This window comes from Oncorhynchus nerka, linkage group LG23, assembly GCF_034236695.1.
Source record: "Oncorhynchus nerka isolate Pitt River linkage group LG23, Oner_Uvic_2.0, whole genome shotgun sequence".
NCBI lineage: Eukaryota > Metazoa > Chordata > Actinopteri > Salmoniformes > Salmonidae > Oncorhynchus > Oncorhynchus nerka.
Window position 1 is genome coordinate 56,572,271 of NC_088418.1, and position 9,537 is coordinate 56,581,807.

General features: G+C 44.0%; 2 protein-coding genes across 3 annotated transcripts; one reads left to right on the top strand and one right to left on the bottom strand.

Moving 5' to 3' along the window:
* The first annotated feature begins 1,588 nt into the window (after window positions 1-1,588).
* Window positions 1,589-3,422, top strand: LOC115132998 (protein LLP homolog). 2 transcript variants are annotated; one of them, XM_029665784.2, is made up of 3 exons: window positions 1,589-1,695; window positions 2,490-2,718; window positions 2,801-3,422. In XM_029665784.2, the coding sequence occupies exons 2-3, from the start codon at window positions 2,499-2,501 to the stop codon at window positions 2,968-2,970; spliced, it is 390 nt and encodes a 129-aa protein (XP_029521644.1). In that variant the 5' UTR covers window positions 1,589-1,695; window positions 2,490-2,498; the 3' UTR covers window positions 2,971-3,422. The 2 variants fall into 2 exon arrangements, with proteins under 2 accessions (XP_029521644.1, XP_064864408.1); XM_065008336.1 differs by lacking the exon at window positions 1,589-1,695.
* LOC135563979 (hematopoietic lineage cell-specific protein-like) lies at window positions 3,409-9,356 on the bottom strand. The gene is made up of 14 exons (XM_065008335.1): window positions 8,371-9,356; window positions 8,105-8,178; window positions 7,660-7,789; window positions 6,100-6,210; window positions 5,946-6,000; window positions 5,719-5,829; window positions 5,500-5,610; window positions 5,355-5,410; window positions 5,154-5,223; window positions 4,915-5,063; window positions 4,671-4,850; window positions 4,378-4,546; window positions 4,217-4,285; window positions 3,409-4,023 (listed from the first exon to the last, which is right to left on the bottom strand). Exons 1-14 carry the CDS (start codon window positions 8,497-8,499, stop codon window positions 3,890-3,892), a joined length of 1,548 nt encoding a protein of 515 aa, XP_064864407.1. The 5' UTR covers window positions 8,500-9,356; the 3' UTR covers window positions 3,409-3,889.
* Window positions 9,357-9,537: the final 181 nt, after the last annotated feature.

A 9,537-nucleotide genomic window follows, 5' to 3' on the forward strand; every position in this document is an offset into this window, starting at 1 on the left:
TCTCTGTATGAAATATGCTAACATGATTCCCATTGCTAGCTAGCTAAATCAGTTGCCTAGCAACAAACATCTTAAGAGGACTTGTAAGAAGATATTTGAGAAGTTAGTAAGAAAAGCATTGCAGTGTTGCGGCATCACTACAGCCTGGGGTTTGATCCCAGGCTGTGTCACAACCAGGAATCTCATAGGAAGGCACACAATTGGCCCAGCGTTGTCCGGGTTAGGGAAGGGTTTGGCCAGGGGGGCTTTACTTGGCTGATTGCACTATAGCGACTCTTTGTGGTGGGGCGGGCACCAGCAGGCTGACTTCGGTCATCAGTTGAATGGTGTTTCCTCTGACACATTGGTGCAGCTGGCTTCCGGGTTAAGTGGGCAGGTGTTAAGAAGCGTGGTTAGCGGGTCATGTTTCGGGGGACGCTTGACTCGACCTTGGCCTCGTTGGGGAGTTGCAGCAATGAGACAAGATCGTAATTGGATATCACAAAATTTGGGAGAAAAAGGTGGTAAAATTACAAAAACGAAAAAGTTTACTTTTTTTTTGCGTAATCAGTGGTTTGTGAATCTGGCACAGGTCAGTATCATCTCACAAAATAAGGGGTTCTGACAACCCCCACTGTGGGTATAGGCCATGGGGTATAGGCCATGGGGTATAGGCCATGGTCAGCACCTGAGTTTGTTTTCTCCCCACCAACTGTTTACTTTGAGTGTGAACCAGGAACCCCAACTTGGCCCAAGGCTCCAAATAGGTTTTTGTCCATCCTGGATTTTTTTTAGGGACATGACAGGACCTTCTCGCCGGGCATGGCTCCTGCTGCGCCGAGCAGCTATTTAGTTCACAGAAGCTGAGGGGCTGGAGCTGAGGAGGGGCTGCACCGAATAGAATGTTCCTCTGGGATGTGAAGAGGAAAGAGGGGGCAGTTTGGGGCTGGTTGGCCTCCACTTGCGTGAGCAGGGAGCCGAGGAGGTCAGCTGGAAAGGCGCAGGGCTCAACTCACATCTCCTAGGGAAGAGTGGAGGCCTAATGTATGTAGGGCCATGCCCTTGGATTTTACACCCCAGTCGGTCTTTAGCTAGATGACCTGTAGTCCCAGAAGAAACCGCAGACTTGAAAATTATTCTATTGAAATAGTACAAAGAATATTCAACCATGCCAACAATAATGTATTTTTCTTGAATGGTTGTAGATCATTCAATTGTTGTGATGGTATAACATATCATTTCTAATTTACTGTACTCACATACTTTGCTTTTTGTTTGCCCTTTGTTTTTGCAGACAGAGGTCAAAGTGGTTCAACACATCTGTTCTGGAGCAGATGTGAATTTGTGGATAATTGGATGATCATTAATGAGACTCAGGTGGCTTTGGCTTGCAGTATAGAATGAGCTCACCATCTCCTGAAAGAACTGTGAACTGCACCAGAATAGCTGATAATACGTATCGATAAATTGAGAATAAAGTGCATGAGGAAGTTCGTCGGTTATTCACCACTGATAATGTATCACACTAAATATGTAGGTTATAGGTTTTCGATTAAATAAATACGAGTTCACAGTATGATAGTAAATTAAGAGGACGTAAGTTGTCGCAAATGTGTCCAACATAACGACCGTCTAACGTGCTTTACGGTTGTCGAAAATACAAACACGTGTGTACTGCTTGCGCATCAACTGTACGGAGAATACATCTACGTCTATGTATGTTAACGTGCTTTTATGTTTTACAATACCATACATACGAGTAAATTGAATACACCGAATACTAGTTATTGAAGTACAAAAACATCGAATGGTATTGGCCGATCGATTGTTTTAAAACAATTCGTTTTCTTTAGCAAGGTAGCTATTAGCCACGTTAGCTAAACGCTAGCTAAGTACTCCAGCTAGCTAACTTTACTGTTTATGTGGAGGCTTGCAAGGACAGTAAAATCATGGACAGTTTAACGGCAATTCATCATGATTAATTATACAAGAACCTCGATTTATGATTGAGGGGTATTTGGGCTAGACGAATGTCTTTGCTGGCTTGCTGACGTGGCATGATGGGAGTTGATGGCATGAGTGTTGTTTCCATGAGCCAAGAACTCAATCGTATGTTTTATTTTATTTAACCAGGTAGGCTAGTTGAGAACAAGTTCTCATTTACAACTATGACATGGCCAAGATAAAGCAAAGCAGTGCGACACAAACAATATAATTACACATGGGATAAACAAACGTACAGCCAAGAACACAATAGAAAAGTCTATATACAGTGTGTGCAAATGTAGTCAGATTAGGGAGGTAAGGCAATAAATAGGCCATAGTGACGAAATAATAATAAATACAAAAATATGGGGATGAGGTAGTTGAGTGGGCTATTTACAGATGGGTTGTGTACATGTGCAATGTATGGCTAGGCTCTGCAGAGACTCACTGAACTAGAGTTAAAGCCAGTCGATATGTCTTATGCAAGTGGATCTGTGTTTCCATTACGTAACCCTGTCTTTCAGAACCTTACAATGGCCAAAAGTCTGCGAAGCAAATGGAAGCGGAAGATGCGTGCTGTGAAGAGAGCGAAGAACGCCCCTAAGGAACTGGCTCGGCTGAAGCTAGCCTTGGCCCACGGTGGCACAGGAGAGATCTCCATGAATGACATTCAGGACATAGCTACAGTGGTGCCAGCTGGGAAGATAAAGGAGAAGAAAGTGGATGTAGACATGGAGGGAGAGGAAGTTGATGGTGAGAACACACACGTAGATCAAGCATTTTTTATCGTTTCCAATGTCTTGAGTTTTGACACCTTTTGTTTTTTGCTTTTCAGATGGAAAGATGGACATGGACAGCAAGCGTAGTAAGACGACCCAATTGGACGAGCACGGACAGTACCCAACATGGATGAGCCAACGACAGGCCAAGAAACTGAAAGGCAAACGCATGACAAAGAAATCGGGAGGAAAGGCCAACAAAAAAAAGAAGGGCATTGCCTGGTAGCCTGGAGAAAACCAAAGGACTTCTGACTTAGAACCTGTGACACACATGATCATTGAATATCATGTATCGGAGATTGAATACATGATCTTTGTGAACTTGAGTTGCCTTTATGTTCAAATTAAATGGTGATATGAGGCAAATGATCTATATTGTGCAACACATTGTCTAAGCCCATGTATGAAAGGAATCAACAGAGTTGTATTTTTTGGGCACAATGGTATAGTACTGCATTGACATACTTCACTTGAATGAAAGCCATGTTTTCTTATTGCTGTGGTATACAGAAGAAAAGATGGTATATTCTTTACATTTTACCCCAATAATGCTGTTGTTGGTAGCATTCCTGTTTGATTTGCTCTTCCTGTAGCCTAGACATTCATTATACATGTAACAAACTGTCCATATCATCTGGCTGTCACGTTGGAGTAAATAAATGTGTTTCTGTACATTAAGACATTTTATTGATTACATGCGGTTTTTAAACAAAACATTCCATAGCTAAATGACTTCCATAATCATTTGAAATGCAAGTGTATGAGAATTTCACTGGAACATTTAGCAATCAGCTTATATGCATCCCCACCCTGAGCAATATGAAGCACAATGACTATCCATGATATGTCATGACTACTGACCAGATATAAATTAATTGATTAGAAAACATGGGGAGAATCTCAATTGTATACTCCTTGCGTCCTCCTCACCTCAAAGCCCATTGGATGAGAAAGCCAGAGGTTCCTTCTCCAATGGGTATTGAGAAAGTGATGATAGAGGCGTATGCAATTGAGATTCTACCACGGTACAATCTACCTATACCTGTCCGATAGGATCAATATGCTGATGTCCCCCCTGTGAAAAGACCCACAGGTCCTATGGGCTCAGGTATATGTCTGTGTTGGAGACTGTATAGGCACGCTCTCTATATCATTTTCACGAATGTAGCAGGGAAAAGTCCAATGCGTCCGTGACAGTGTCCCTTCCACCAGCCTTCGTCCACCATCTCTATGTTGGTGATGACATCATCCGGGTTGAAGGAGATCTCATCATCTGCCTCTTCATGTGTGAGAATAACATTATTTTAACATTGTCTCCGAAAGGGTTTATAGACTTCTTTGTTGAGCAATGTTTAGCATTGATTTCTGTATTCATCCACAATGGAAGAAACAACATCACAGTATGACTAAGAAATAGATGAGAATTGTGACATGATATCACAACGCAGTCATTGATACAGTAGGCTACCTACCTCCTTGGTAGTCATAAATGGCCACTGCGGTCTGACCGCATGTCAGGTCCTCATAGTCATTATCCACAGCTGTAGAGGGAACACATGGAAGGGTCAGTCTTTGATATGACACAGTAATGGGTTACCCATCCCCTCTACCCCACTGGGTGTGGCACACTGACCTGGAACAGGTTCTGGGAAGAAAGGGATTGGTGAGATATCCTCATACTCTCCCTCATCCTCCTGCTCTGGTTCTGATGGGGTCTGCTCCTGAGGTGGCTCCGCCTCCAGCAGGTCACTTGACCGTGGGGGCAGGCACGGGGGCTGGTCATAGACTGGCTCCTCCTCTTCCTCCCGAGACCACAGAAAAGGACTAGGTGTGAATTTCAGCAATTCATTTTATAACATGGTGAAGAAGAAATGACAGTTGTTAGGTCATCAGTGAGTTGTATTGAATTAAATCAGAGATATCTACCACTGGCTCATCTCTTGGTATCTGAGGCACTGCCCTGGCAGTGGGCAGCTGTGGTGGTTGGGGCTTCCTGTTGGTCTCTTCAACAGGTGGAGGTCTCTGCTCTTCAACAGGTGGAGGTCTCTGCTCTTCAACAGGTGGAGGCTGATGCTGCTCTGCTTCCTCCTCCCTGCTGTTCTGTTCCTACAAGAGATACATACCGCTGTCAGTGTGCATGTTTATTGGAGTAACATGTTTATTGCAGTACCTGTTGTCTGCGTCGTGCCTCCTCCTGCTCTCTCTCCTCTCTAGCCTGTCTCCTGGCTCTCTCCTCCTCCGCTCGCTTTCTGTTCTCCTCGTCTGATGACCGAGCCAGGTTCTCAAAGCGAGCCTTCAGGTTGCCTGCACCTGCACTTGCTGCAGACAGACCGGAAAAGAAAAAAACATATTTTCCTCTTTGAACTTGTGAACTAAATGTTTATGAGGAACTATAAAGCGCATACTTACATGCCTCCATTGGTATTGTCTTCTCATAGGCAGAGGTAGGGGATTCCATGTCTGTGAAGGCCACTGCACTCTATAGAGCGAATGGGGAACCAGAATTCCAATCAATGGGTAAGCGTCATAGCCTGAGTGTTTGTACAGGTCAATGTAAAATGCGTCAAGAATTACTGTCATCCTGAGTCTTCAGGGTCAAGAAAGACTCACTTTATCCATGCGGTCTGTCTGGACGCCATAGCGTCCCCCAAAGCCCTTGGCATAGTCTGTACGTGGAGATCAAAGGTCAGTTTAATGTGGACATGGTCCTTGACTTTTACAAACACAACTGTGGCTACAACTGTGAGTAACTGACCTTTCTGTGACTCATGCTTCTCTGTCTCTCCCTTGTAGTCGTAACCCAAAGCAGCCTTGTCCACTTTCTCCTTCTCCACCCCAAACTTCCCTCCAAAACCCTTTGAATAGTCTGGTGAGGGATGAGGTTGTTTCAAATATGAACAACAAATCTAATATGAATAATTGACCATGAAACGTTTCTACCTACAAACAGCCCACAGTACAGTTCCCCTCTAACCTTTCTGAGACTGGTGCTTCTCGGTCTCTCCCTTGTAGTCGTATCCCAAGGCAGCCTTGTCCACTTTCTCCTTCTCCACCCCATACTTCCCTCCAAAACCCTTTGAATAGTCTGAAAGATAAAGGCAGGGTGAGAGGTATGCCAGGAGTAGATGGGTAGGATAACAACATGCAGTCAACTTATTGGAAATCAGAACGTATGTGTATTAGACGTCCCGAAGGCTGTACCTTTCTGAGATGTATGCTGCTCCACCTCACCCTTGTATTCAAAACCCATGGCAGACTACAGGGAGAGAGAAGGAATGTTCATCACCAGGACGATCCCTCATCCTTTTCATCAAATCCTGTGATATCTTTGTCAGTAAGAGTATAGTTTCCTCACCTTATCCACACGGTCTTTCTGCACTCCAAATTTCCCCCCGAATCCTCTCTTTGCATCGGTCTGGGATGAGTGCTGCTCCACCTGCGCCACGTAGCCATGCCCCACTGCCCCCTGGGTAATTACACACATATAATACATCAACACCGGAAACGATCTTAGATAAACTGTTGAAGTCCATAAAAGTTGCAATAAGTCAGAACACACAACTGTACTGTCTGACAACAGCACTGCAGCACTGCATTAGAGGAAGCCTTGTGCTTGATGCGTTGGACTTGACTGAAGACCTTATGAGCGAAATACACTATATATACAAAAGTATGTGGACACCCCTTCAGATTTGTGGATTCAGCTATTACAGCCACAACTGTTGCTGCAAGGTGTATAAAATCAAGCACACAACCATGCAATCTCCATAGACAAACACTGGCAGTAGAATGGCCTTACTGAAGAGCTCAGTGACTTTCAATGTGGCACCATCATAGGATGCCACCTTTCCAACAAGTTTGTCTGTTAAATTTCTGCCCTGCTAGTGCTGCCCCGGTCAACTGTAAGTGCTGTTAAAGTGAATGTAGAAACTTCTAGGAGCAACAACATCTCTGCCGCAAAGTGGTAAGCCACAAAAGCTCACAGAATGGGACCGCAGAGTTCCAAACATCAGTACAAGAACTGTTCATCCGGAGCTTCATGAAATGGGTTTCCATGGCCGAGAAACTGCACACAAGCTAAGATCACCATGCCAAGCGTTGGCTAGAGTGGTGTAAAGCTCGCCGCCATTGGACTCTGGAGCAATGGAAACACGTTCTCTGGAGTGATGAATCACGCTTCACCATCTGGCAGTCTGACAGACAAATCTGGGTTTGCAGATGCCAGGAGAACGCTACCTGCCCCAATGCATCACGCCAACTGTAAAGTTTGGTGGAGGAATGGTCTGGGGCGGTTTTTAATGGTTCGGGCTAGGGAAAATCAGTGAAGGGAAATCTTAACACTACAGCATATGACATTCTAGACGATTCTGTGAACTTGACTGGCCTGCACAGAGCCCTGACCTCAACCCCATCGAGCACCTTTGGGATGAATTGGAACACCGACTGCGAGCCAGGCCTAATCACCCAATATCAGTGCCCAACCTCACTAATGCTGTTTTGTCTGAATGGAAGCAAGTCTCTTTTAATTTTTAAATTTTATTTTACCTTTATTTAACTAGGCAAGTCAGTTAAGAACTAATTCTTATTTTCAATGATGGCCTAGGAACAGTGGGTTAACTGCCTTGTTCAGGGGCAGAACGACAGATTTGAACCTTGTCAGCTCCGGGATTCGATCTGGCAACCTTTCGATTCCTAGTCTAACACTCTAACCACTAGGCTACCCTGCCGCCCCATGATTGTTCCAAGATCTAGTGGAAAGCATTCCAAGAAGAGTGGAGACTGTTACAGCAGCAAGAGGGGACTAACCCCATTTTAATGCCAATGATTCTGGAATGAAGTGTTCGACGAGCAGGTGTCCACATACTTCTGGTCATGTAGTGTATGAACATCACATGATGACATGTTATAACCTAACCTTGTCCATGCGGTCTTTCTCCACTCCAAACTTCCCTCCGTAACCGTAAGAGGCCTTGGGAGCCTCCGCTCGCTCCTTCTGCTTCCCCACCTCATGCTCCTGGGACACCTTCTGTCTCAGCTCTGATACACTGGGGAGATGGAGGGATCATACACACATGCGTACACACACATCAGAACTTTTTTGCATAACTTTATTCCCATTTTAAATTATCGGCTGACCCCGGGACTACATAGTTACACTAGTCTGTGGCTAACCCTTAGATTTACTCAGTCACCAACCCATATTAGGTAAGACTAAATGCTTGACAGCCTACACATTGTTTTTCACTTCCTTTTCCTGTTTCTACAGAGGTAAAGCTGCAATACACAGCTGAGCTAACCATCCCCCATAGCTCTTCAACAGCATAACACCAATCATACTGTGATCTGTCTTCAATGGTTACCTGATGTGTTCTTTTCGACCAGACCCCTCAATGGTCTTGGCCCCCCATCTCTGTTCCTGTTCTGACACATCATTCTGAAACACAGAACCCAAGTCCTTCTCATCACCTAACTGTAGTCTGAAGACCAAGGTGTCATGGAAAAGCAGGACTGAGGCGGTTACGGACCAAGCGTAAACAAAACATTAATTCCACTGGGAGAAAATATTGATTAGAGTAAATACACTAGCTCTGTAAGGACCCTCGCTCCCGCCATCCCAGTAGCTAACCTCAAAGTCAGGGTCGGTCTCCCAGTCGTCCCCCTCTGCAACCTTTATGCTCACGTTGTGTCCCACCACTGACTTCCACATCTCGGGAAGAGAAACAAAACAGAAGATTTGTACTGTCAGTCTAAGCATAGTGTCTGTGTAAGCACAAGAGGGACCACAGCTTGTTGGTCCCTGGTGTAAAAACAAGTTGAGAAACACTGCTTTAGTAAACACTGTATGTACCTTGTGGACAATCACCTGTTCCCGCAAATACAAATAAGCTCCAAGGCATTTAACATTTCCCCTTTGTCAGTGGAAATACTGACAGCTAACCGTAAGTATATGGTCTCATTCTGCTGAGGTCACAAAAAAGGAAGTTATTTATACAGCACTGAGCTGCAGTGCTCTCATCATAAAATAACACACTATCATCATTCATGAATAGTTTAACAAAACACAAAGTAACCTGATGGAAGTGGTGTGTATCTTACAGCTGGGCACAGCTGTCCAGACTGATGTCAATGTAATGTAGTGCGGCTACCTGATGCGTTCTCCTTGTACCACACAAACTGCAGTCAGTTACCGTCAGCTACACATACTATCAACGTCTGGTATTTGTGCATATATCTAAAGGTTGTAAATTTGAGGACATGCGTTTGGTATTTTGGTTTAGTAACAAGGTAATACAAAATATTTAATAAAAAAATATAACGGTTATAAGAGGATCTGGCTTATATAAAGTCACCTGTTTGATGCGTGCTTTTTGTCTGCATTTACCCAAAATAGTAGTAAAACTAAACATAAGTTGGCTAATATTTACACAGTAACTATTTATATATTCCAAGTAGGCTAGACCTTCCTTTCCTTTCTTCCTCCAACTTTGAAACAATATAACGTTACCCTATGAGATCGGTACAGAACTTATCTGCAACTTCCTGAAAGATAGACACGTTAAGAACTTCTAATATCACCGTGATACATACTTAATTCAAACAAAAACATTATTTCATGGTAATTATACGTACCTTTGCGTTGCCGGACAAATTTCTTTGATGCAATAATATCACAAATGTATATTTTCACAAGTCTCAACCAGAACGAGGATAGTCACGCAAACTGTTGATATAGGAAATAATGCGCGTGGCCGATTCCATGCAAGTAGCTACGGGTTTGCTACTGTATCGAAGT

Excerpts from the sequence above, each read along its gene's own strand:
- LOC135563979 (XM_065008335.1), bottom strand. The coding sequence starts at position 8,499 with ATGCTTAGACTGACAGTACAAATCTTCTGTTTTGTTTCTCTTCCCGAG. Across the intron at positions 4,547-4,670 it reads TACCAAGAGATGAGCCAGTG|GAAGAGGAGGAGCCAGTCTA; the intron begins GTAGATATCTCT and ends TGGTCTCGGGAG. Across the intron at positions 4,286-4,377 it reads CTTCCCAGAACCTGTTCCAG|CTGTGGATAATGACTATGAG; the intron begins GTCAGTGTGCCA and ends TTCCCTCTACAG.
- LOC115132998 (XM_029665784.2), top strand. The coding sequence starts at position 2,499 with ATGGCCAAAAGTCTGCGAAGCAAATGGAAGCGGAAGATGCGTGCTGTG. Across the intron at positions 2,719-2,800 it reads GGAGGGAGAGGAAGTTGATG|ATGGAAAGATGGACATGGAC; the intron begins GTGAGAACACAC and ends TTTGCTTTTCAG.